Source organism: Myotis nattereri (genome assembly GCF_964212035.1).
Source record: "Myotis nattereri genome assembly, chromosome: X".
Lineage (NCBI taxonomy): Eukaryota > Metazoa > Chordata > Mammalia > Chiroptera > Vespertilionidae > Myotis > Myotis nattereri.
Window position 1 is genome coordinate 10,685,471 of NC_138078.1, and position 27,916 is coordinate 10,713,386.

Sequence of the window (27,916 nt, forward strand, 5' to 3'; positions counted from 1 at the left end):
TGTGACAAAACAAAACAAAAAAATAGCAGCCAATTACCCCTGCTACTTAAGCTCTTGTATGAAAATTGTTTTTAGAGACATTTTCTTTGTTCTTATTTTCTTTGGCCCTGAGTGGGGAATGTTTTTTTTCTTTCATTTTTTTTCTCATTTAAATTGGAAACTATATCTTAAAAAGTGGAAAGAAACATTCTCTACCCAGCTCTGCATCTGAAAAGAACTTGTAAAATGCCACCTCGCTTGTCACAGGTGTGTGTCAGGGTCTCTGTGGGCCACTCTGCACCCCCCACCCCTGCAGGCGCCCAGCTCGCAGGTGTCAGGCACACTTGCTGGCACATTCCAGCAGCTCCATCCGGATGGCAATACGGACGTGCCAGCCCAGCGGGATCAGCCGGATGAAGCGGGAAATGATGGGCGGCCGCAGCAGGTTCTGGACTGTGGAAGTTCTGTCCGAGTTTCCATAGAAGACCTAAAGAAAGGGGTGAAATCCTGTCTCCATCACAGCCATGGAGGGAAAAGGAAGACTGATTCCTGTCTGTAGCTGGCCCCAATTTGTAACTGGAAAGTCTCAGAAAGTGCTTAAAGTACAGAGAATTTGCAGATACCCCACAAAATATGATCTTGACTGGTTGTTAGCACCTATACGCTCCAGACCTCTCTGAGTCTGGAGACATCTAGAACTGCACTGTCCAGTATGGTAGCCAGTAGCTACATGTGGCTCTTTAAATTTAAAGGACTTCAAATTAGATAGCAATTCACTTCGTCGATCATAGCACCCAGGCGCAACTCAAGTGCTCAATAGCTGATATGGTTAGTGGAGGTCATATTGGACAGTGCAGATATTAACATTTCCATCATCTCACAGAGTTCATTTGGATGGCGCTTATTTTAAAAAATGCCTCTTGATTTTGCATTTTAATTCTTTGCATTTTGACAAGAATTTTGAAAAGGCCCACATCACACAAGAGGAATGTTCCCATGTTCCAAAGGTATCCAAAGTGGGACTCAAGTAAAAGCTTGTGAGCTGGCTCTGCAGTCGTGAGTCATGAGCTAAAGCTTAATGGTGTGTCTCTACATTGATACAAATAGCAAGAACTTTCTACACTTGGGAATGTTTTTTAAAAGAAAAAAACAAACTAGAAGGAAGATTTGCAAGGAGGAGGGCAGTACCCAGAGAATAGAGATAAAGGGTTTGTTTTGTGGTTTTCAGGATATAATATGGCATGATGCAGTGGGTGAAGCATAAAAGGTGCAGTGGATGTTTGGCTGTATTTCCAAAGAACTTATTCTTTTCAATCTTTCCAGAGTCATAGTGTTCTGCCCGATGTCACCAGAACATTTCATTCCCTTCTGGTATTATCTTCAGAAAAAAAATTGACCTCATCCATCCACAAAACAAGAAGGACTTCATATGCATTATCTTACCCTTCTTCCCAATAATAATGCCCCACATCCCCTTATCTGCCCTATTTGCCCTTGAACCTATTCAAGGCAGCAGCCAGGTGCAGAGGGAGGATGGAACAGGCTCTTCCAGATTGCACAAGTACCCAACAGGCACTTTGCAAAGAACCTCAAGGCCTTCAGAAGCACAGTGCTTGAAAAGAATTCCCAAATCTTTTTGAAAAGCCAATAAGAACAAAATTGGAACAAAATGTCCAAGTATTAAGCTGGTTTTACCTATTCTGTTCAAACTCCTTAAAATCTCAACCCATGAATTTTCTTGCTATACAAATTGGCATCAGAGAGTACAAAGCCTTCTGATTTTCAGCTGCACGTGTCTACTTAATGTGGTTAAATGTCCAAATTAACTGGGAGAAGTCCTCACAGGCAAAAGGGCAGTTAGTATTTCCAAATAGCTAGTAAATTCTTAGTTTCTCATAAATATACATTATAGATAGGTAGATATAGGTAGAGATAGATAGGTAGATAGACTTGTGTTCAGTCTATGATGAACAAGAGGTGGGTCTTGGTGCTCAGTGGTTAGTGGCATATAAAAGTTTAAGGGCCTCTTCATCTGCATAGCTGGAGTCGTTTTAAACATTACTGTAGTTTAGTGACTAACTTGCTGGGTTGTCCAGAGCTTCCCAGCTATAGGTCTCCATCAGTAGTAAGGAGGAGCCATATCTACATCAATGGAACAGGACCTACTTGCATCAGTAATGGATCATGTCAGACCTATGCAGCAAAAGTGTTCAACAATCCGATGAATTTGGAATAGCCCAGATAGTTGGCTTTGATTATTCAAGCAACTATATGATGGTATGAGAATTCAGACAAAGATTTCTTCTGCATGCAAGAGTGACATTAATTTGCAGACAATCTACTAGGCACCAGGGATATAACAAGAAAGACACCTGCCTTGGGGTCAGTGCTCTGACATAGGGCGGTGACGGGAACACAGGGAGACAGCAAAGAGGAGAGTCCCAGAGAGTGTGAGCTAAGGTGATTTGGGGTAGGCCTGACTTACCCGGTTGTTTCCGGTCTGGTCCTTATAGTAAATCCAGTTCAGGCTCTCATCGGTCCTGTACTGCACACTGTATTTGGTCATCCACTCATCGATGTCACAGCGACCCTGGGTGAGGATCCCTGAAATCACCTTGACCTCCTTCAGATCTATCTGTAACCACTGGCTGCTGTCCTGGAACTTGGAGAGCCAGGCACACCTGCCAGGGACACAGAGAATCAGCAGGAGCTTTCCCTGTGAGTGCCTCCAAAGAGCCTGGAAACACTGACTTTTGAGGAGATGCCAGCACCCGAAGAGCCCCCTCTCCCGCTAAGCTTGGGTTGAGCTACAATCTGTGAAGCACCCAGAGGCTTGTCTCCAAGACGTGCCCAGCCTCTGTGACATCCTCTTTCTCCTTGCACCTCTACCACCCAAGTAAAAATTGTCAGATTCAACTAATTTGTCAAAGAAATGCCTCCAAATGGAGCTGAAATTATCTTTGGGGCGTGGTTGAGCATGTCTTTCTTCAATTCATGGTTATTGCACTCATCAGCCTCCTTCCCTTTTCATTAGTCTCTCCTGATGTTTCTTTCACCATGAATCTTTTGTTTTTCTTTAATATCACTCATCACTCCCTTCATACATATCTGCATCTCCTTCGTGTGCTGTCATGCGTGGCTTTTAGGGAGTGTCTACGATGTGCAGAACAGTGAGATGAGTGGCTTTGGGAGGACTTTTGACAGTTACAAGCTAACCAACCTTGAGGAACTGATTTGTTTTTTTTAGCTTTATCCCTCATAAATTGTGGAAACCTATAGCTCCCCCACTTTTTATTGCATATTAATTAGCTTCTCAAAACTCAGTCCTTGGTTGCTTTCTCTTCTAATTCCAGACTTGCTCCTCAGGTGGCTCTGACTTTCTACTTCCACCCCAAACCTTTTCTGAATTCCAAATCCTGAGAACCAATTGCTAGCTAGTCAACGTCTCCCGGAAGCCAGAGCATCTCAAATGAAACAAGTCCAAAAGTGAGTTATGAATTATCCCCACCTGAACCCCTCCTTCAGTGCTACACATCTCTCTGAATGCAACCCCTGTCTTTCCAGGTCTTCATGCCAACAACCTGAGAGCCATCCTTGACCCTTTCCTCTCTGTCACCTCAAACAGTCAATCCATCTATTGGCTCCATCTCCAAGTGTTTGTCAGTCATTTACTTCTCTCCATTTCACTGCCACCATACTAGCCCTCAATTGTTGCCTGGACTGCCACCATAGCTTCATTAGTCTCCCTGGATTACCCTTGTCCCAAAACTACACAGCTCTCCCTATAGGAGCCAGAAGATTTTTTTCATTTTCTTTTTTAAAATATATTTTTATTTCAGAGAGGAAGGGAGATGGAGAGATAGAAACATCAATGATGAGAGAGAATCATTGATCGGCCACCTCCCACACACCCTACACTGGAGATCAAGCCTGCAACCCAGGCATGTGCCCTGACCAGGAATCGAACTGTGACTTCCTGGTTCATAGTTTGATGCTCAACCATTGAGCCACACCGGCCAGGCAGATTTTTTTTTTTCTTAACACAAATCTGATTGTGATACTCCCCAACTTCAAATTTCTCTGAGTCTGCTAATTGTCTCCCAATAGCCTCTTCCCCTCTCCCTTTGGTAATAGAACCACTGAGTTTTATCTGGGCAAATGGCCACCAAACAAAGATCACATTTCTTAGTATTTCTTGAAGCTAGGTGGGGCCATCAGACTAAATTTTGGTCAATGGGATATGGGCAGAAGTGGCCAATAGGGTTGTCTGAATCCTTAAAGGAAAAGTGTGTGTGCTCTGCTCTCCTTTTCTCTCTATTAACTAGAATGTGGATGTGACAGTGGAAGTTAGAGGAGCTAGCTTCCAAGATGGGAAGCTTCATGTTAAGGATGACAGAACAACAAGGTAGAAAGAATCTGGACCCCAGATAGCACCCAGATGCCATAAGAACCTTAGACCGCCTAATGAAACTTTTAGATGAGCAGGAGACACACCTCTACACTAAATCTCTGTACTTTTGGGTTCTTGGTTACAGAAGCACAAACATGCATTCTAACTAATGCACATTCAGGATCCTCCCATTATCTCTAAAGTGAGGACCACACTCTTTAGCATGATTTTAAAGGACTTGCGTGATCTGATTTCTGTCTGCCTCTCCAACTTTGCCTTGCCTGTGCCTAACCTTGCTGGCCTTCTTTGCAGTCCCTATCCATGCCCTTAAGTGGTCTTTACTGATGGCCTTTACACCTGCTGTATCCTGTGCCCACCCCCTCACCTGGCTAACTATAAGTCACAGGTTAAATATATTTTCCTTAGAAAGCTCTTCCCTGGTGCTTCAAATGGACCAGGTGTTTCTCCTCTATCTCCTCCACAGCACTCATCACACTAAGTGATCACTTGTGTGATTATGTGCTTAGAATCCTTCTCCCCCTCTAAATTGTGTGCTTCTTAAAGGCCAGGACCTCATCCACCTTGTTCAGTGCTCTATCCACAGTCCTTGGCACATGGAAGGCATTCAATCAATGTTTGTTGAATAACTAAATGCATTTTGTTTCACTCATTTATTACAGAGACCTACTTTTTCAAATCACATAAAAAAAATCAGTTGAGCTGCCATCCCTGCTTACCCGAAGCCTTGACTGTTGAGCCGGGCCTTGTTGGCAGTCCACGACGAATACCAGCCCATGTACTGCTCCGGGTTGGAGCAGGTGATCTGGTCTGGTGTAACCTCTCCTGACTCGAAACCCAGGGGTTTATGATAGGGGCATTCTGGGAAAGGAAAAACACTGCCCATCAAAACATTCAGATTGCATCACAATACTCAACAAACAGACCGAAATGACAAATCAAACCATCCCATCTGAAGATGAAGTAAAGGAATTGCTATAGAGATTCAGGACATTCGTAAAAGCATGGCAGTGGTTAGGGGTAGTTTTGAGAAATACTTCACCTCCTTCACAAACATACAGACCTAAAAACTAAGAGGTTTGCAGCGAAATGTCATACTTGAATGCCATACTCTTTATTTTCCTCATTAATACATCAGCCATCCTGTCTGATGACATCAAGGTCCCTAATTATTCTTGGGCAGCATATGATGGCAATTATAAGGAAAAAAACAATGGTGAGAGGCAGGAAGGCAATTATATATTGAGACTGAGTTCCCCCTTGTAAATTGCAGTTGTCTCACTAGTCTAATGGGGGTGGGGGAAGGTGAAATGTGCTTGAGTGAATTTTGAATAAAGAACAGTAGGAAGGAACTGCTTTTCTCAAGAATAGCCAAAGCACGTTCTTATATGTTAATTATCTGCTGTTTCTCATGTATTTTCCTCTCACATTTAGTGTTGGTTTACCTGGTCAGAGACTGCCAATTGCCATCCAAGTATCCATTCTCCCCTTCTTTTTCACTAAAGAACCTTAATTTTGTTGGGGACAGCAATGTAGCCAGCTACAAAAATAATCTTTCTCAGCCTTTCTTGCAGTTAGAAGTCATGTGATACAATTTCTGACCAGTGAGATATAAACGGATGTTTGCTGGGGATTTCTGGTAAGGTTTTGCTTGCCCCTTCTTTCTAACTGTTGCCTAGAAGCAAGACTTAATGGCTGGTACAACAGTAGCCATCTTGCACCATGGGGTAAGGCCAAGAGAATGGCAGAGACCTCAGCCCTGTTATCCTTAAGCAAATCCCTACCCCTAGTCTTTTTACCATGTCAGTCAAAACAAAGCTAATTCAATAACCCACTATTTAGGGGGCCTCTTATTTATAACCAAACCCAGTTTCTACCAAATTCCTATCTATCCTATCTAATCAAAGAGAAACATGGTAATTAGCGTACGTCCGCTACCCTTCCCATTGGCTAATCAGCAAGATATGCAAATTAACTGCCAGCCAAGATGGCGGCCGGCAGCCAGGCAGCTTGAAGCGAACATGAGGCTTGCTTGCTTCAGTGACGGAGGACTCCAACGTTCCCCGCCTGCCTTGCTGGCCTCTGGGCTTGCAGTTTGAAACATTGTTACAAATATAGAAGCTAAACAAAACCCCAGAAACCTGCTTTCAGCCCGCAGGGATCTCAGAGCTAGAGTTGATAGAGTGTTTCGATTATAGAACCCAAACAAACCAGATACCTGCTTTCAGCCGCAGAGGCCTCAGAGCTGGAGCCAGAGCTAAAGCTGGCCCAGAATAAAAAAGAAAAAAAGGAGCATTTGGAAGCTTCAGTCCCAGCCTGAAAACAGCCCTCAGCCCCTCACCCAGGCTGGCCAGGCACCCCAGTGGGGACCCCCACCCTGATCCAGGACACCCTTCAGGGCAAACCAGCCGGCCCCCACCCATGCACCAGGCCTCTATCCTATATAGTAAAAGGGTAATATGCCTCCCAGCACCGGGATCAGCGGAGCTGAGAGGCCTCCCAGCACTGGGATCAGTGTGACAAGGGGCAGCGCCCAAACCTCCTGATCACTCTGCGGCTCTGTGTGTGACAGGGTGCGGCGCCCCAACCCCCCCCCCCCCCCCCCGTCCCATGGGCCCTGCTCTGGTGTGACGGGGTAGAGTCATAACCTACCCATCGGCCCTGCCCTGAGTGTGAGAGTGGCGGCACCCCAACACCCTGATCGGCCCTGCTCTGTGTGTTTCAGGGCGCGGCGCCCCAACCCCCTGATCCGCCCTGCTCTGTGCGTGACAGGGAGCAGCACCCCAACCCCCTGATTGCCCTGCTCTGTGCGTGACAGGGTACGGAGCCCCAACCCCCCGATGGGCCCTGCTCTGTGCGTGACAGGGGGCAGCGTCCCAACCCCCTGATTGGCCCTGCTCTGTGCGTGACAGGGGTTGGCGCCGCAACCTGCCCATTGACCCTGCCTTGAGTGTGACAGGGGGTGGCGCCCCAATCCCCCAATTGGCCCTGCTCTGAGCCTGACCAGGGGCTGCACCTAGGGATTGGGCCTGACCTCTGCCACCTGGGAACAGGCCTAAGCCCGCAGGTTGTTATCTCCCGAGGGGTCCCAGGCTGTGAGAGGGCACAGGCCGGGCTGAGGGACCCCTCCCCTCCCCCCTGAGTGCACAAATTTTTGTGCACTGGGCCTCTAGTATATATATAAAAGGCTAAGCGACCACCTGACCAGCCAGTAGGTAAGACGTGCACTTGACCACAAGGGGGCAGACGCTCAATGCAAGAGCTGCCAAGCTGCAGTGACTTGACAGTGGCGGTTCTTGGGTGATGCACCCCAGAACCAGAGAGGAGGGAGCCCAATTCCTTGCAGGGCCACACGATTCCACCTTTGGCCATGGCTTATGTTGTTGCTGGGGCGCTATTGGCCCCAAATCTGGATTACTGCACACTTGCGTTTGCGTTCCACACCCTGTATGACAGCAACTTTGCAGAGTGCCCTCTCACACTCCGGGACCCCACAGGGGATGTCAGAGAGCCAGTTTCGGCCTGATCCCCACAGGCCAGGCCAAGGGACCCCAACTGCCCGAGGGACCCCACTCACTCTGCAGATGCCTTTTGAGCCCCGGTGCCACCCCAGGTGCAGCAGACCAGGGAGGGACCGCGGGAGGTTGGCTCCAGTGGGAGGTTGGCTCCAGGGCATGTCCAGCCCGTCTTGCCCAGTCTGCCCTGCAGGCCACCTTCTAATTAATTTCCTTTCAATGTGCATGAATCCATGCACCAGGTCACTAGTAGGAAATAAATAAGCTTATGCAAATACATTCTCCTAGTTTTCTGATTGTGAGTGATAAACTTCAGTAAGGTAAATCAAATTATTTTTCCATGTGTAAGTTTGGGTTCATATTGAAGAGGTGAATATATTTCCTGGGGCATCATCATCTTACATAGTAAATGAGAGCTTAGTTCTTTCTAGAGAATAATTTTCAGAAGTCACTGAAACTGAATGAAGCATGAAAAAGCTTGATTGCCATCCTGAGGCTCCAGAATGTCTTCATCCCTGCCTCCAGAGGCTGAAGACAAAAGAACAGCTTTAGGCCCCTGGGGGTGGGGGATGGGGGTAAGAGCCTTTCTACCCAATGCATCAAAAAAATAGGTCCAACTCCCACCAGTAGCTGCAGCTCAATGGGGCTGGGGGTGAAGGCATAGCATTTGTAGTTGATGAAGTACCCAAGGCTTCAGGGGCCTATTAAAATGTCAATTCCTGGGAGAGGGAACAGGAACGCTTTATGGGCTACACGCTCATGCCTTGTGTGGCCAAATCATCAAGGGATCTTCTTAAGAATGCAGTTTCCAGGATTTCACTCCCATAGTGGCCAATTTTTAACAAGCACACTATCAAAGTGCACTGTGGAAGCCTTAGCCTACCATAGAAGGCATTTTGTTGGCTGGTGGATTCATGGGCCTAGTGCCCATGGCCTTGAGGGCTCCTCCACCTCCTCCACCCGCCTCCAACCAGGAAGACAAACTTGGGCCACCAGATAGAGGGACAAGGCTCCAGTGTTAGAAAACTGGCTTTCAGTTGGGCCTTTGTGATTACTTAAATTCTAACTGTGGATATCTCTAACTCCCCTGTTTTCAGAAGGAACCTCCCTTTTCTTACTCCAGGGCCACCAACTTGGAGGGAGGGAGCAGAGGGAAGGAAAAGCCATCGCCACCTCTCCAAGAACTTTATTCTTAGCATTTTTATCTTTCTCTGTTTCCCCTCATATCTCTTGCTATTTCTTCCCAATTACCCATCTAACAGTTAAGACTGTGGGCTGTAGACATGCAGGGACCTGGCCAGAGGCAGTGGCCTTGGAGGCCTGTGAAGACTTGTCCAGACATGGGTCTTGCCCACACTCTCCAGGGGGAGCAATGATTTCACCATTCCCATGGTTTCATCAGGCATCTGGGAGCCAAAGCCTGACTCCCAGGCCCTATGAATATTTTCCAGGTGAATAGTTCCATCTGTGTGACCCAAAGATACTTCATATCCATATAGCCAAAACTGAGCCCTTCAGCATGCAAGCCCCAAGCCTGCTGCTGTCCAGTGCTCCTGTCTCAGCCTTTGGTGCCTCCAACTACCCAGCTGCTAACCCAGAAACTGGGTGGTTTGGCCCAGGGCACAGAGCAGGGACTCTCTGATGGGTCTCAGCCTGTGATTCACCTGGGGAGTTGCAGAAGTGCTGGTGTTTGGGCCAGACCCCCAGAGAGTGTGATGTCATTGGTCTGGGGCAGGACCTGGGTATGGGGTAAAAGTGCAGGTCATTGTAATGGGCAGCCAAGGTCAAGATTGCTGGTTTAGAGCCAGTGCAACCTGGAATTGAATTCTACTCTCCCTCTGTGAGTTTAGGCAAACTGCTAATGTCTCTGCTTCAGTTTCCTTGTCTATGAAAGGAACACAACAGTAGAACCAGCCTCCACAAAGTTGCTGAGGGATTATGTGAAATAATGTTTGTAAAGTATAAAGCCCATAGTGCCTGGCCAAAAAGCAGCAGCTCATATTGGTAGGATAGGATGAAATTGTGAGAATATAGTCATGTCTTCTTGAGTTTGTCGTGTTTGTTTTTCTGATGAAGAGTCTCTAGGGAAGAAATCTAACAGCCCCCTGTTCCACGCTGTCCTGCTCCCATCATCTCTAAGAAAGAGGCCAGCTTCATGTTTCTAAATGTTTGGGCTCTCCTTGCCCCAGGATGGAATAAGCAATGTGCACATCTGTGTGTGTGTGTGTGTGTGTGTGTGTGTGTGTGTGTGTGTGACTTGAGAAAGAAGCCTGTTGGCAACATAGCATCTCCCAGGCTTATAGCTTTGGAAGGTCTAGGCCTCAAAAGGAATCAGCTGATTTTCCCAGAGGAGGAGATGGCCAGGGGCTCTGGGCTTTGATTCTTGCTAAGTTAGGTCAGGTCGTGGGGGCTCATGGTAAGGGCCTGAGCTTAGCCGGGAAATGCTGCCTCTGATGAGGCTGGACTAGGGATGGGGCCTGGGAGCCCTGAGCTCTGGACAGCTTCAGGAAACCTGGAAAGGTCCCCAGGACTGAGTTTGGTTCAGAGGGGAAGCTGTTGACCTTGGAGTGGGGCTGTGGGCCGGACAGAGAGCCTACTACGTAGCCTGGACCCAGGCCCTGCCCCAGGCAGCCCTTGCAAGCCCGTGGTATGGGTTCATGTAGTCCAAAGGGGAGAGAAAGGACGAAAGAACCTTCTACAATCCTTTCTTTAGATTCTTCGCAGGCCATGACAAGAGGGGACTCAAACTAGGATTATCTGAACTTGGTAAAATAGAAAATGTAACATTCCTTGTGCTCTTTGTGCTGTGGAGTGAACTGTAGTACAGTTTCTTTATTATTTTTCCTGACTCATTTTTTGCCCTCCTCCTCCTCCTTCCATGGTCCTGGCTGAGCTGCCTTTAGATCCTCCTGCAGGCCTGGAGGCCTTCCCTTGAGGCTGTTCCCTCTGCCTATCACATTCCTACCCCCTCTTGTCCCCCTTCACCTCTACTCATCCTTCAGATCTCTGCCCACCCTGAGCTAGGTAAAGGATTCTAGGTACTCCCAGGCACTCTACACCTGTCACTTGTCCCTCTTCCTGTGATTATTTAATCATCAGCAGCCCAGTTGGTCTTTCTCACCATTCTGTCCCCTGAGCCCTGCAGTATGCCTGCACATGTAGGCACTGCATAGATATTGATCAGATGGATGGATGAAGGATGGATGGATGAACAAACATCATCATCCCCCTCTTGAGTGGCCACTGGGATTAAGCAGAGAAAATTGAAGAAACAGGAAACAGTGAGCTCAGGGAGAAAGTAGAAATTGACTGACCCAGAAGTCCCAGTGGCCTATGTCTATACTAATTTTACTCTTAAGGAGAAACCCGAATCGTTTGTGGCATAAGTGGCTCTTATGAGCACTGATGTGATACTTAGATGGATAAAGGCATATTCACATTGTGCTGCTAATCCAGACTATGGATATTTAACATACTAGCTTTTCTTATTGGGTAGATAATTTCTCAATCTGTAGGCATTCAGGCCAGACATGCTCATAAAAGATGTTAACCTAAAGGGACACAAAGAGAGCTGAGGGACATTCTTGTCAAGAAAGATGTGAATATTATTATGCATGGGTATTAGACTTGACTATTTCTGACAATGTAGTAGAATATAAAAGAATATTTACAGAAGAATAGAATATAAATTTGAGTATAATATAGAATCTGGAATACAAGTAAAGCATTGAGTCATTGGATTTCTTATACTTTGACACCTTCCCTACCCTATTCCTGCGTCTCAGAGTGCCCAGGTAATCTTGACTCAATGGCGGAAAAGACAGACCTTTGAGTATCTTTAATAGTGTTAAGATGAAGATTACGAGGCCACAATGCACCTAGCCTTCTGCTCTATGGGTGGGGCCCTTGGTCAGTAAGAACCAGTGTGCATCTGGGAGCTCCATTTTGGCAGCTATGAATGTCATTCCTGCCCTCCTGTGCTTTCTAGGCTCTTCTTCCTCCCTAAATCAGAGTATGCAGAAAGCCTTGAATCATAGAGGCCAGAGACTCCAACATCATTACCGAAGTTCTAATAAGGATCTGAGGCACTGATGGGCAACTGACTTCTGGAAGCTTGTAGTCCTGCTGCCCTGAAACATGACTTTCATGGAAAAGCTAATTAACATCAATGAATCAAGCATTTAACACCAAGGTTGTGTGTTTTTTTTCTTGGAATATCTGTGTTGTTATAAAAAAAAAAAACAAACAAAAGAAAAACAAACAAAAACAGTGGGGAAAGAATAGGTAAGCTAAAGAATTTCTGATTTCAGAACTTCCAGTTCATGACTGTGTAGGGGAGATAGCTTTGGGGACTGGTTGTCTTCACATTCCTCAAACACAAGGCCCTCCTCAGCTTCACAGTTGATTAGGTCAATGGATCCAACCTGCATAAATAATCTCTTTTCAATTTCTTCTTAGAAAGAACTTCCTCGGAATGGAATTCCAGTAGCCTCCTGTCTCTAGTGAAGAGAACATTTGTTTTCACAAATGGTAAACTCCTCCAGGATGGAGACAATGCCTTCATTTTAGTCTCCCCATCAGTATCTGGCACATAATAGGCACATGATAAAAGGGGGCGGATTATTAATGAGGGTGCATCAGTATTGACTGGGCAGATCATACCAACACATAATGGCTGCAGGAGCTCTGGTCCAGTAGGAGAAGCCCACTGAGCTAAACAGCACATACTGCTTTCCTCACTATAGGGACTCCACTGTTCCCTTGTAAGACTTAGTAAATAGGAAAACGGAGGCAGTAAAAGCCATTGTAGACTCCTTCCTTCTCTCCCCCACAATTTGCTATTTTAATGCAAATTTAATGAAATAATGAAGAGAAGCTCACAGGCACACACACAAACCTGTCTCTCCAGGAGCTATTATTAGGCGATTATGTAAAGTGGATGACGTTACAGGCGCTCTGTAACCCTGGAGAGGGTGGCAAGGACAGTTTCATACCAAAGAGGCTCTGAGCCTGGAAAGGACTGAGTATTGCAAATATTTGCGGGCCACCTCAGCCTCTGAAAGCCAGAGGGTGAGCTCTTAGAAGGCAGGAAGAAAAGGAGGTCCAATTTGCAAGTACAGAACAAAGTGCTTTAATGCCTCATCCGAGTTATTCCTCATAACAACTTCTTGGAGCAGGGGTCCACAAACTATGGCCCTTGGGCCAAATATTGTACACTGCATGTTTTTCAAATAAAGTTTTATTGGCACACAGCCATGCACATGCATTTACATGTTGTCTATGGATGCTTTATGAGCAACAATGGCAGAATTGAGGAGTTGAGAAGGCACGACACACAAAGCCATAAATACGTATTGTCTGGTCCTTTACAGACAAAGTTTGCTGGCCCCTGCCTTAGAGGAAGGTAGGCATTCACATTAGTCAGGAAAGGTCATGTTATGCTGCAGAACAAACCATCCAGAAATTTCAGAGGGTTAATACAACAGAGATTTATTTTTCACTCAGGTGACTGAGCCATTGTGGGTAGGTAGGCAGGGGTTCTACTCCACAGAATTTCCTGGGCACCCAGGCTGAGGGACAAGCCATTTTCTCAAGCAGGAAGATGGAGAGCTGGAGAGTTGAGGACCAGCGGCCTTTAAATGCCTCACTTTGGAAGGACACTGCTCATTTGGGTGGGAGGTGCTAATATGAAGCCACTGATTGTGGGGAGGGGGTGGGGGGGCTGGAATGTGGGAAAGTACATTGCTGTTTGGTCAGCAATGGCTATCCAGGCACAGTAGCATTGATACCATTGTAATTAACTAGTTATTAATAACTAGAGGCCCAGTGCATGACATTTGTGCACTGAGGGGAGGGTCCCTCGGCCTGGCCTGTGAGCTCTCACAATCCGGGACCCCCTGAGGGGTTTTTAGCACTGCCACAGAGGCGAGAGAGGCTACCGACACAGCCGCTGCACTCACCAGCTGTGAGCCTGGCTTCTGGCTGAGAGGTGCTCCCCCTGTGGGAGCGCACTGACCACCAGGGGACAGCTTCTGCGTTGAGCATCTGCCTCCTGGTGGTCAGTGTGCATCATAGCAACCGGTCGTTCTGCTGTTGGGTCAATTTGCATATTAGCCTTTTATTATATAGGACTAGAGGCTCGGTGCACAAAAATTTGTGCACTCAGAAGTAGGGGGTCCCTCAGCCCGGCCTGTGCCCTTTTGCAGTCTGGGACCCCTCAGGGGTGACCACTTGCTGGCTTAGGCCTGCTCCCCAGGGGATTGGGCCTAAGATGGCAATCAGACATCCCTCTGGCAGCCCGGCAGTCCTCGGTGGATGTCCACTTGCCAGTGAGGAGCAGACGTAAGCTGCAGTCAGACATCCTTAGTGCTGTTGAGGAGGCAGGAGAGGCTCCCACCACCACTGCTGTACTGGCAGCCATCAGCCTGGCTTGTGGCTGAGCAGAACTCCCCCCTGTGAGAGCCCACTGACCACCAGAGGGCAGCTCCTGCATTGAGGAGGGCAGTCCCCTGGTGGTCAGTGTGTGTCATAGTGACCAGTCATTCCCAGTCTTTCTGCTGTTAGGGTCAATTTTCATATTACCCTTTTACTATATAGGATAGAGGCCTGGTGCACGGGTGGGGGCTGGCTGGTTTGCCCTGAAGGGTGTACCGGATCAGGGTGGGGGTTCCGCTTGGGTGCCTGGCCAGCCTGGGTGAGGGGATGATGGCTGTTTACAGCTGGTCACACCCCCTTCAGGGTGGGGGTCCCCACTGGGGTGCCTGGCCAGCTGGGTGAGGGGATGATGGCTGTTTGCAGCTGGTCACACTCCCTTCAGTGTGGGGGTTCCCACTGGGGTGCCTGGACAGCCTGGATGAGGGTCTGATGGCTGTTTTCAGGCTGGTCACACCCCCTTCAGGGTGGGGGTTCCCACTGGGGTGCCTGGACAGCCTGGATGAGGGTCTGATGGCTGTTTTCAGGCTGGTCACACCCCCTTTAGGGTGGGGGTCCTGCTTGGGTTCCTGGCCAGCCTGGATGATGGGCTGATGGCTGTTTGCAGCTGGCACACCCCCTTCAGGGTGGGGGTCCCACTTGGGTGCCCGGCCAGCCTGGATGATGGGCTGATGGCTGTTTGCAGCTGGTCACACTCCCTTCAGGGTGAGGTCCCCACTGGGGTGCCTGGCCAGTCTGGGTGAGGGGCTGAGGGCTGTTTTCAGGCTGGCGGGCGACTGAAGCTCCCACCCTCTTTTTTTTTAATTCTGGGATTTATTTACCTTCTATAGCTGTCACTGGAGCTGAGAGCTGGCTCCAGCTCTGAGGCCATGGCTGGCTGAAAGCAGGTATCTGGGTTTGTTTAGCTTCCCTAATTGAAACTCTGTTGCCATCACTGCCGCTCTAAGCTCTGAGCCCGCTGCCGGTTGAAAGCAGGTATCTGGGGTTTGTTTAGCTTCTGTAATTGTAACATTGTTGCATCTGGAGCTCAGAGCTGGTGTGCGGCAGGCGGGGAACCTTGGCTTCCTCCATCACTGGAGCAAGCAAGCCTCCTTTTCGCTTCAGCTGCGTGGCTGCCGGCCACCATCTTTGTTGGCAGTTAATTTGCATATCCTGCTGATTAGCCAATGGGAAGCGTAGCGGAGGTATGGTTAATTACCATGTTTGTCTATTATTAGATAGGATTAGAGGCCTGGTGCATGAAAATTCATGCACTGGTGGGGGTTTCCTCAGCCTGGCCTGCCTCCTCTCACAGTCCAGGAGCCCTCAGGGAATGTCCTACTGACGGCTTAGGCCCACTCCCTCTGTGGGAGGCAACCAAGCCAATCAGGGGAAGGCACTACCCCCATCACCCTGCCACTGCTGCTGCCTCTGGCCTCCCTCTGCAGGAGGTGACTGGGCTGATCAGGCGAAGCTACTGCACCCATCACCCTGGTGCTGCTGCCATTGCTGGCTGCAGGCCCTCCTCGGCCCTCACAACCGCCACAGCTTTGTCTGGAAGGACATCCGGAAGATGCATGGTCTATCTGGTCTAATTAGCATATTACCCTTTTATTAGTATAGATAGGAAAGGAATAAAGGGAAGGCCAGATATTATAGGCATGTCATTTGGGCAGCTTCACCAGGAAGCTGCAAGTTTACATTCCCCAAGGATCCAACAAAGAGAAGATAGATGCATGCCCACTAAAGTTGGAGGGCCTAGTGAAGGTGCTTGCTGTCAATCACACCTGGGAATAGAGTTGGTCAGCCAGAATGGGTGTGGCTACTGCAAGGGCACGAAGATTTGGGATACATAATCTCCTAAACAAATAAGTTCCCTGTCTTGGCTCTCTTGGGACTCCTGTGACTCTGGGCTTGTGAGGCTCTTTTGCTCCTGCTTCCCTGCATTTGCCCATATGGCCCACAGCCATGGGACCCCACACAAAATGGACTAATGGACTGTAAGTCCATTACTGAACTGGACTCTGCTCCAACGTGGAAAGGAAATTCTGGACACTGACTGATTTTTGCTCTACTGAAACCCCAGCTAAACTTCTTCTATGACTGGACTAAGGGAAATTGGACTTTGGAAAGGGGTATAATTCCATGGAAATAAAGTTTTCTACCATATCTCATCCTCCCGTGGGGCCCTCTAGAAATGCTCCTTCCAGAGGTATCCCAAGAATCCCACTCCCACTAGCAACAGGGGAAGATGAAACATATTTTTCTCCTATAAAAGTGTTGCCTCTGCTTGATAGAAAGAGGGCAAAGTGGGAGTCCCAGAGTTAATAAGTGACACAGCCAGGACTCCAACTCTAATCTTTCTGGCTCAAAAGCCTAAGCTGTTCTTAAAACTCCCTGCCACCTACCATTAATTTAATTTCAGTTAATTATCCATTAATCTCTTTCAAAGAGTTCCATCTTTAAAACGGACATCAGATCAGTTCAGTTCGGTGGTTCTCAACCTGTGGGCCGCGACCCCTTTGGCGGTCGAACGGCCCTTTCACAGGGGTCGCCTAAGACCATCCTGCATATCAGATATTTACATTACGATTCATAACAGTAGCAACATTACAGTTAGGAAGTAGCAACGAAAATAATTTTATGGTTGGGTCACAACATGAGGAACTATATTTAAAGGGCCAGAAGGTTGAGAACCACTGGTTTAGTGGATCAGTGGCCATGTGACATTTGAAGCTCAGAGGCCAACTAGAGAAAACCGAGAGTGTGCCATTCAGGGATTTAATTCAGCTGGGTTGAAAGAAAGGCGAAACAGGATGTTCCCAAGGACAACCCAAGGGTCTGGTGCCCCAAGGAGAGGGGATACTCACTCACCTGGTATGCAGTCTAAGGAGTTGGTGCCCGCAGACCACAGGGTATTGGCACCTCCTTGGCAATCACACTTGCACACTTTGTGATACCAGGGGTCCTCGCCCTCATCCTGTGGGAAGCCAGAGAGGCAGAGTGTTAGAAAAGTCAGGGTCAAAGGTAACTGTGGTCAGCACTACTAGAAAAGCTTGTGTTCAAAAACCGTGCTCATCATTACTGTTGTCTACAGCTGCTTTCACACTGCAACATCATAACTGAATCATTAATCCAGCCTTAATGCACACAGTTGCCACTCATCTGTGAGTCTAGAACAGCCGTGGGCAAACTACGGCCCGCAGGCCGGATCCGGCCCGTTTGAAATGAATAAAACTAAAAACAATAAAAAGACCGTACCCTTTTATGTAATGACGTTTACTTTGAATTTATATTAGTTCACACAAACACTCCATCCATGCTTTTGTTCCGGCCCTCCGGTCCAGTTTAAGAACCCATTGTGGCCCTCGAGTCAAAAAGTTTGCCCACCCCTGGTCTAGAATCAGGGGTCCTCAAACTACAGCCTGCGGGCCACATGCAAATACAAATATTGTATTTGTTCCCGTTTTGTTTTTTTACTTCAAAATAAGATATGTGCAGTGTGCATAGGAATTTGTTCATTTTTTTTTTAAACTACAGTCCGGCCCTCCAACGGTCTGAGGGACAGTGAACTGGCCCCCTGTTTAAAAAGTTTGAGGACCCCTGGAGATAAACAAGTTTCTGCACTGTTGGTGACCAGTTAATAATCTCACAGACACACTCATGTAAGGGGCAACGTTCACCCCATTATAGTTGTCTTCAGGGGTTTGGGGTGACCCAATCCAAGGTCAGGCTCCTTACATCCCCTGGATGTCCATTTTGGGGAGCCAGTTTTAAAAGGTACTGGATTCAAAATTACACCATCTGAATTAAGACGTGGTTTATTTGCATTCTCTCAATGAAACATGGAACTTGCTCAGATAAAATGTGCTATTGCCATAACCAGAAAAAAAAATCTTTAAAAGTACATTGAAAAAATTCATACCTCTATGCATTATTTTTGGCTAGGAAAAGCCTCAAAAACAGTAAATCCCAGTCTTCTTACTGTAACATACCTCAGTGGATGATAATCCCAGTGTGGCTGAGCAAGAGGACGAGAGGAAAAATCAAGTTAAAAAAAAAGAAAGAGAAATTCAACAAAATGATACATTGCATGGAAAAGTGAAATGAAGTCACATATAAGTTAAAGCCCCTTCTTAAACTGATTGTTTAAAGCTGTACTATTCAATGCCCTAGCCCAGTGATGGCGAACCTATGACACGTGTGTCAGAGGTGACACGCGAACTCATTTTTTTGGTTGATTTTTCTTTGTTAAATGGCACTTAAATATATAAAATACATATCAAAAATATAAGTCTTTGTTTTACTATGGTTGCAAATATCAAAAAATTTCTATATGTGACACGGCACCAGAGTTAAGTTAGGGTTTTTCAAAATGCTGACATGCCGAGCTCAAAAGGTTCGCCCTAAGCCATTGGTTCTGGTGGCTATTTGAATTGAACTTAACTAACATTGGTAAAATTAAAAATTAAATTCCTCAGTCACACTGGCCACATTTCAAGTGTTTACCAGACTCACCACATGTCATTAGTGGCTACTGTGCAGGACAGCACAAGTACAAAGCGCTTCCATCGCTGCAGAAGATCCCATTATACAGCACTTGTTTAAAGCACCAAAGCGCCACTTCTCATTTTCAACAAAACAAACACCTTCATTTCTTTTCTGATTATGAAAGCAACACTGCCTATATATAAATCTCAAACAAAACCCGAGTGTAGAAAGCAGGAAATAAAAGTCCCTCCTTAACCACTTTCGTATCTAAAAATCAGGTCTGATTACCCCCAAATGCTTTCAGATTGTTTCCAGAGTAAAGTAATGGTCTCATCTTTTTCATCATGATTGTAAAACTCCTCTTCAAGTTGTGCCTCTACTTAAATAATACATATTTACCCTTTCCACAAACCCCTTTTGCGTGTCCACTGTGGGACTGGCACTGTGCCAGGAGCCTTCTAAAATGGAAGCCTCACTCTCTGCCCACAGGGGCTTGAGAACCCAAGAGAAGACCACCTACAGGATGCTGCACATGGTGAATGGTCTACCAGGTTATGCATGGGCTGCAGTGTGAGTCGAAGGAGCATATCTTTTTAAAAAATATATTTTTATTGATTTCAGAGAGGAAGGGAGAGGGAGAGAACGAGAAAGAAACACCAATGATGAAAGAGAATCATTGATCAGCTGCCTTCCGCATGCCCCACACTGGGGCTTGAGCCCGTAACCTGGGCATGTGCCCTGACCGGGAATTGAACCATGACTTCCTGGTTCATAGGTCAATGCTCAACCACTGAACCACTCCAGCTGGGGCATATCTTTTAGCCTGGCAGATTCAAGACCACCCCTTACCTGCATCACCAAACTGCTATCTCTCCTGAGCCCTCGTCTTCTGGTTATTCATTCCTAGAGACTCTTTGGTCTACCTGCTATGGGCAGAACTGGCCCTCTCAGGTAGCAATGAAGGTTAGGGAGCACCATCTTGGCAGGAGGCCAAGCCCTGTGCTGGCAAAGAAAATCACCAATGACTTCTTACTTTCACATTCGATGGACTCTTTCCAACACTGAGCTTATGTCTTCGTGGTACAATGTTGGGTGCTGTCAGTCCCTTCCATCGTCCTACAGCTTCTGGAACCTTTCTGAATAATCCTCTTCAGTCTTTCTTGAGAGCTTTGCTTCCTCCCCGCCTCCATCAATGTTGCTAAATCCAAGATTCCAACACTTGCATTGAATGGCTCACTGGACATCTCCATGTAAATTTCTCTTCCTATGTAGAACTGGCTACAACCAAGTGTTGGCAAGGTCATGGAGCAACTTGAACTCTCATATGGTGCCAACAGGATATAAGTTGGTCTAACCTCTTTGAAAAAGTGCTTGGTAATTTGTACCAAGGCTAGTCATATATGTGCCCTATGAACCAGCAATTCCACTCCCAAGTATTTACCCACCAGAAATACATATATATGTTCTCCAACAAGCAAAAACATGTACTAGATTATTCACAGCAGCCATATTTATAATAACTCCAAGCTGGAAACACTTATATACCCATCAAGAGTAGAATGGATACCTGTGGTAGATTCACACAGTAGAACACTGTACTGCAATGAAAGGGATGATCTACACACAATATGCTGCATTTCACAATGTTGAGTGTAAAGCCAGGTGCTAAAGTGAACATACCATATGAATCCATTTAGCATGCACAAAAACAGGCCAAAGTAATCCATGTCACTAGACATAGGATCCTGGTCACACTTGGGGTAGGGAGTGGCATGTAGGAAGCCCAGAAAGGGTGTCTGGTAATGTTCTGTTACTTGATCTGAGTGCTAGTTACTTGGGTGTGTCTCATGGTAAAAATTCATTGAGTTGTACACTTACCTGGACTCCTTTATATGTCTATTATACTTAAATAAATGTATGTAGGTTATATATTTAAAAAGTGTTTTTAAAAACCAAACTCATTATCTCTTTCCTCAGGTTGTTCTTTATTTCTTAGCCTACTGAATGGCTCCACCATCTATCTATTACCCCATTCAGAAGCCTGGGACTCCTCCTAGTCACCTCTTTTTTCTAACCACTCACCCCCAGTGTCTACTAGGGGACTTCTTTCCTCTCTACCCCCAGTTACTTCCCCTTTCAGACTCTGCCCTCTCTCCCCTGGATTCTCTCCTTGCTAAAAAGATACTTTGCTCCATCTATTCTTCACGCTGTTGATGGAATGGAATGTAAACCTGATTTTGTCGCTTTCCTGACAAACCCTTTGGTGGGTCCCTCTGCCATGGTCTGAGTTCCACCTCCGGCACGTCTTAGTAGTGTGACTGCATGTCTCCATATCCTCATTCTTAAAATAGATATAAAAATTTATCTTTTGCCCTCTGTACTATCTACAATTCATCAAATGTGCCAGGCAGTTTCCTGCTTCCGTGCATTTGGCCTCAAATGCCTTCCTCTCCCAACTTTTCTGCCCTCTGAAGAGGAATTTTTCTGTCCCACGTGTAGAATTCACCACTTGTTCTGGCCTTTGTGTCCCACCTCTTTCTTGTCCACAGATGTATCTAAGCACCTATACAATTATAGAAATTTATATAAATGATAGCTGGTAATGACTGGTCCCAAAGCATTAATTCATTTATTAATAATCATTGAGCATCTACTATATTCTAGGCCCAGCTTTAGGTGCTGGAGATATAAGTAAATCAAATGGGAAAAACACCTGCCCTCATAGAATTTATAGTCTAATGTGGGGAGTGGGAAAATAGTGAATAAGAGAATGAACTATAAAGAAAGAGCCCGAGGTGGGTGGGTGCTTGGCAGTCATGCCAGGGAGAGATGATGGTGGCATGGCCCAAAGTGGTGGCATGCAGGTAATGAGAAATGGCTGGATTGTGACTGTCTTGGGAAGGTGGTAGCAATAGGATTTTTCCAACAGATGATGTGGATGCAAAAAAAAATGAGCTGCCTGAGGCCTGAGTGACTGAGAGAACAGAGCTACCATTTACTGGGGAAGGAGAAGGTTCCAGGGAAGCAGAGATTGGGGGGCAATGGTGTGGAGATCTTTCATTTGAGCGGCCAAAGGGACACCCAAGTGTTGGGGTTGAGTGGGCAGCTGGCTAGAAAGTTCTGAAGCTCAGGGGAAAGTCCAGCTGGGCTGGTAGTACCCTATGCTCCTCACAGTTAATGTGTAGATGAACCCATAGCCTCAGTCCCACAGCTGCTCCCTTAAAACTGCACAGTAGATGAGCAATTGGCACCAGTTTAACTGTTGACTGTTCATCCAGGAGGCACGCAGCTCCACCCCCATCTTCAAGAAAAGCTGGGATGGCTGAAATGCAGAAAGGCCCTGTCAGTTGGGTAAACATCAGTTGTGCCAAGACCCTCTTTTGGGGGAACCAAAGATGAGGTGAGTGATCACTGACAATGTCTCCTTAATAACCAAATCAATTTGGCCCAGAGGCCATGTCTGTTACTGAAGAGGGTCTATGAAGCTGTAACTGAGCAAACCCAGAGTTCAAATGAAGCTCAGGACCTGTCCAGTTGCCTTTGCAGTATCTGGTCTAGGGGTGGGCCCTGCAGGAGCTCCACATCCTGCAGAAACAAAGCAGAAAACAAAAAGGAAAGGTCAAGGAGGTCCTGCCACTGTGTACCTGTGGAGAGAAAGACCTACGAGGAGGCCTAGTTTTGGAGCCACTTCCTGTGTTCACTCAGAGGTTGGGCAGATTTCTGGAGTTTTCCATCTTCCCAGATCCCCTCTCTAGAAAGCAGCCTGGGGTTCTGAGGCACCAGGTCCTTATGGAAATGAGCAGAGAGAGAAGGGACAACAAGCATTTGACAGGAAGAGCTGTCAGCAAGGGAGCACCAACGTGGCTGCTGTAGTCCCCAAAATGATTAATCACAAAAGCTGGCGAACAAAAGCAAAAGCATGTTTGACTACAATATCTTATAATAGCAGAAGCTAAGCAAAACTTTGCTCTGGCCAAGTAGCTCAGTTGGTTAGAGCATCATCCTGATATGCCAAGGTTGCGGATTTAATCCCCAGTCAGGGCACATATAAGAAACAACCAATGAATGCATAAATAAGTGGAAAAACAAGTTGATGTTTTTCCTTCTCTGTCTCTAAAAAAAGTCAGGAAATAATAATAATAATAATAATAATAATAATAATAATAGTAAAAGACATTGTTGGAATAAGCAAAGAAAACAGGCCAGTCTTCAAAGGAAAACAAAGAATAAAAGATTTAGATTATGCGGCTTTGTATTTTTCTCCCTACTGGGACTGTTTTTGAGATTCCTCCACAGGTTATGAGTTTCCACTAGAGCAAGCATGCCAAACTCGAGGCCGGCAGCCGCATGCGGCCCACAACGAATATTTTTGCGGCCCAGCCAATATAACGGTATGTAAGAAACGTTTCAATAAAAATTTTGTAACGTAATTTTTGCAATATCCTGTTATACATAATTATTAATAATGAACATTCGCTAATGACTGACTACTATAATCATGCTGCATTCATTTCCCTTAAGCGCCTTACACGCAGGTGCACCATTTCTCTCCACTAATACTAGCAGCGAATATTTTAGAGGCGATGGCCACGTCATTAGTCTTGGATTGACCTGTTTGGTGTGCGCAACAGGAAATATTTCACTTTTGGAGAACAATAGCTTTATTTGTGTTATGCTTATTAATTTGTGCAGTTATTCAGTGTCTGGTAAGTTAATGTTCAAGAAAAAATATTAATTTGTATTAAAATGTTCTATTATTTTATGTTAACGATGACTCATTTATTTCAACCCTTTGTATTCAGCATGTCTCTATCGAAATAAACCTATGTTTCTATGAAAATGCAAGCTTTTTTTTTTTTTGGCAACCCACATAAACTTACACTTTGTTTATTTGGCCCGTGTTAGCCTTTGAGTTTGACATGCTTGCACTAGAGCAGTGGTCGGCAAACTCATTAGTCAACAGAGCCAAATATCAACAGTACAACGATTGAAATTTCTTTTGAGAGCCAAATTTTTTAAACTTAAACTATATAGGTAGGTACATTGTTATTAACTTAATTAGGGTACTCCTAAGGCTTAGGAAGAGCCACACTCAAGGGGCCAAAGAGCCGCATATGGCTCACGAGCCGCAGTTTGCCGACCACGACACTAGAGCATCTGAGATGTCTGCCACTCACCAATTTTAGAGTCATGCAATACGGGTTCATTATGCCCTTTTACCCAAAGGGCCACGCCATAGGGAAACACTTGTTACCACAGCGAGGAAATTCAAGGCATAGCTATTTCTTGAAATGTACCTTGCAAGCCCAAGAGGAGAAGTATGTATTGGACGCACATAGGAAAAACTCTTTTAGTCTCTTTGATTGGATTTCACTAAATATAGAGCTTTCCTTCCCATGGAAACAGATGAAGCTGAGGAGAAGAGTATAAAATTATGAATGATAAAACTGTAACCAGCTTCCAATCTACTTGAGAAACAAGAATAAGGCATGGGAGAAAAACAGTAGGTTGAAATAATGTCCCTTTCCATGAAGAAAGAAGGAAATTGCTTCTGGTGTGAAAATGTTACTATTTTAGGCGACAGACATATTCATCATGGGTAAATCTGTTATCTGTACCTGCTTCACACAGATGAACCACAAAAACATATGCTATGTGACAGAAAAAAAGACCATATGTTATATGATTCCATTTAAATGAAATGTCCCGAATAGGCAAATCTATAGAGACAGAAAGTAGATCAGTAGCTGGGCTAGGGAGTGGCGGGCTGGGTGGAGGTGGGGAGTGACTGCTTAATGTCTAACAGATTCTTTTTGGAGTGATGAAAATGTTCTAAAATTAGATTGTGTGCTCCACAAATCTGTAAATATACTTACGAAAAACCATGGAATTGCACACTTTAAATGGATATGTAAATTACATCACAAGCAAGCTGCTTTAAAAAATAAAATCTGTTGTCCCTGATCATTGACACACCAGCAAAGAGGACACTTACCTGTAAGATGAAGCTTGGTAATATTTTTTTGTTTTTATATAATAGCCATGAACAATTAATTGACTGATATAATTTACTAAGGAGGGTGTTTTTAAAATCCTTGTTGGCTTTGAATCCAAAATGTACAATGTAAGATAAATAGAAGCCTGCTTCAGTTATAAGACATAAGCAGTGCTTTATTCCGATGACTAGTGCATTCCCAAGTGAACCTTCATCTAATGCGTATGTGAGGTCAATCCATTTACCTTATTTCACTGTAGTAAAGAGCCACTGCCACCATGGAACAGAAACAACGAAGAGTAAATTAGACAAAGAATCTTTGTCTTCAGGTTCCCAGTGTGCAAAAAAAAAAAAAAAATCTTTCCCATGCATGTTATGCCTTATTCCTCTATCTGGATTGCAAGCTGATTCAGTGCAGTAATTTTATACTGTATTTTTTTCTCTGCCTCCTGGAGCATCCCTCTAGCTCAGGGTAGAGCACTGGTCATTTTCTGCTGGCTTCTTTCCTTCCATGCCACATGAGGATGGAGGGCCTTGGTTAGGTGGGTAAGAGAATTTAAACTTCTCAAGCCTACCCACTGGACCATATTCCATTCCACTCAGACAGATGAGATTCTCTAAATGTAAATTTCTGGAGCTCCCTAGCCATGCAATAGAAGCTTAACAGTAGAACAGGGAAGAATGCAGAGTTCTGTGCCTCCTGACAGTGTGTCTTTTATTGCAGATCTCGCCCAAATGAGCAGGTCCAATTTAAAAATAGGTTGGTACAAGAGGTCACCAGTTCGATTCCCGTTCAGGACACATGCTCGGGCTGCGGGCTCGATCGATCCCCACTGTGGGGCCAATGCAGGAGGCAGTACAGGAGGCAGCCAATCGATGACCTTCCTGTCTCATTGATGTTTCTATCTCTCTACCCCTTTCCCTTCCTCTCTCTCTAAAAATCAATAAAAAATATTTTTTAAAAATAGGTTGGTAAACTTTTATAGTATTTCTTCATATTTGGGGGGATCACAGAACAGGGTTGTTAGACTCAGCATATGTTTGGCCCATAGCAGGTACTCAGGGATGGGTTCTTGAATGAATGGATAAACAAATCTCAATGACAATCACAAAGAGAAATCTGAGGATGAGCCCTGTGGATATCTGAGAACCAGAGGTATTGGGATCTAAACCTTTAAAGGTTGTTTAGATGTTCTTGCTGAGGAAAGGTCAAAGAGGAAAGGAAAAACAACAAAACCACAAAAGCATCTTAAACTATTAAGAGTTATTGAGACAGTCCTGGCCTGTGGGTTCAGTTGGTTGGGCACTGGTTCTCCAGGTCAAGGGCACATGCCAGGTTGTGGGTTTGATCCCCGGTAGGGGGCGTGCAGAAGGCCAATCACACATAACAATCTTTCTCCCTCCTTCCTCCTCTAAAAAACTCAATAAACTATTATTCTTTTGTTTTTTTAAAACAATTTTTATTGATTTCAGAGAAGAAGGTAAAGGGAGAGAGAGATAGAAAGAATCATTGATAGGCTGCCTGCGTGCCCCACACTGGGAATCGAGCCCACAATCCGGGCATGTGCCCTGACCGGGAACTGAACTGTGACCTCCTGGTCCATAGGTCAACGCTCAACCACCGAGCCATGCCAGTCGAGCAAACTGTTATCCTTTTAGAAAAATGTTCTTATTGATTTTAGAGATAGAAAAATAGAGAGAGGGAGAAAGATTGATCGAGTGCCTACAGTCAGACCCGCAAACTGGGTATGTCTCCTGACTGGGAATCCAACTGGCAACCTTTCCATGCACAGGACGATGTTCAACCAACTGAGCCACACCAGCCAGGGCAATAAACTATTCTTTTTTAAAAAAAGTTACTGGGACATGTTGCAAGGAGAAAAAAGCAGACAATTAGTCTGAATGATCTCTACTTAGAATAATCTCTACATCATTTGCAAAATGATGTTGGGATTATATCTTTACAAGTCTTTCCAAATACTGAGAAATGTGACTAAATAACAAAAGCTGTGTGATTGGGGAATCATGAAAGTGAGTACTCTACCAGTAAAATGTGAGAGGGTAGAAAGGAGAATGATTCAAACCAGAAATTCTGAGTCTGCTTATGTGAGTTTTGTCATGTCTGTCTACTAGGTCATTTACAGAGTGGAGAGGCCTCCTACTCCCTGCCCTCTTTATTTATTTTCTGTTACCCACATAAATACCCAATGACCATAAAGAAGATATTTTGTTCAGAATTAACTAAAAAAGAAATCCTGAGCTGATGGGCCCTTGAGAGTTGAAGATTTAAAAGTTGAATTGGATGACATTTTAGATATTTGCCTTTAATTTCTTCTTATTTAAGCATATCACTCCTGCTGGGACCATATTTAGCCATTTAAAAATAATTTAGTATATTGAGTCTTTGGCGGTTTCTGTCAGTTGGATTATTCTTTCTATTAGAGTCCAGTGGTACTCAGCGTGTTTTGTTAATCTATATTTATTTATTTTATTATTTTTTATTTTTTAATCTTTATTGTTGAAAGTATTACATATGTCCCATTGACCTCTTCTACCCCACCCCCGCCCCCCATGTTAATCCATATTTAAACTAGGGTGACCTCACGTCCTGATTTGCCTGGGACAGTCCTGGTTTACACCTGTTGTCCCAGCAGAATTATTAATAGCAACCTCTTCTACTCTCAATAGCATCCTGGTTTGGAAGATTAAACTCTATAATCACTCTAACTGTGACTCCTAAAAATTTACAAGAACATGTCACACGTTTCTACTAATTGTTGAATTTGTAGTTATTTTATACAATTTCTGAGACCCTTTCTTCTTTCTGGCCCATTTTAAGCATCCTTTGAACTTCAGAAGGCTCCTCACAGAGCCAAAAAGCCAGCGGTGAGACAGAGAGAACTGCATCCACACAAAGGCAACTGTTGTTCATTAATAACACATATTAACATGATTGCTAATTAATAATATTTTAATTATTTAGGTTGCATTTCTATTAATCAGCTATATTATTAATTCAATTACATTAAGTGTTTAATGAATGCTAATGGTTGGCTGGCACCTACCTTCATAGCCAAACAGAAGTAAGAACAAGACGCCTTCTATCGTGAGTGGCAT

The 27,916-nt window shown here is 45.3% G+C and overlaps 1 protein-coding gene across 1 annotated transcript; it reads right to left on the reverse strand.

Moving 5' to 3' along the window:
- Positions 1 to 313: 313 nt before the first annotated feature.
- On the reverse strand, positions 314 to 27,916 carry RS1 (retinoschisin 1; the record flags this gene model as incomplete). Its single annotated transcript, XM_081081845.1, has 6 exons — positions 314 to 466; positions 2,465 to 2,660; positions 5,107 to 5,248; positions 17,188 to 17,293; positions 18,309 to 18,334; positions 27,865 to 27,916. The coding sequence occupies 6 exons, from the start codon at positions 27,914 to 27,916 to the stop codon at positions 314 to 316; spliced, it is 675 nt and encodes a 224-aa protein (XP_080937971.1).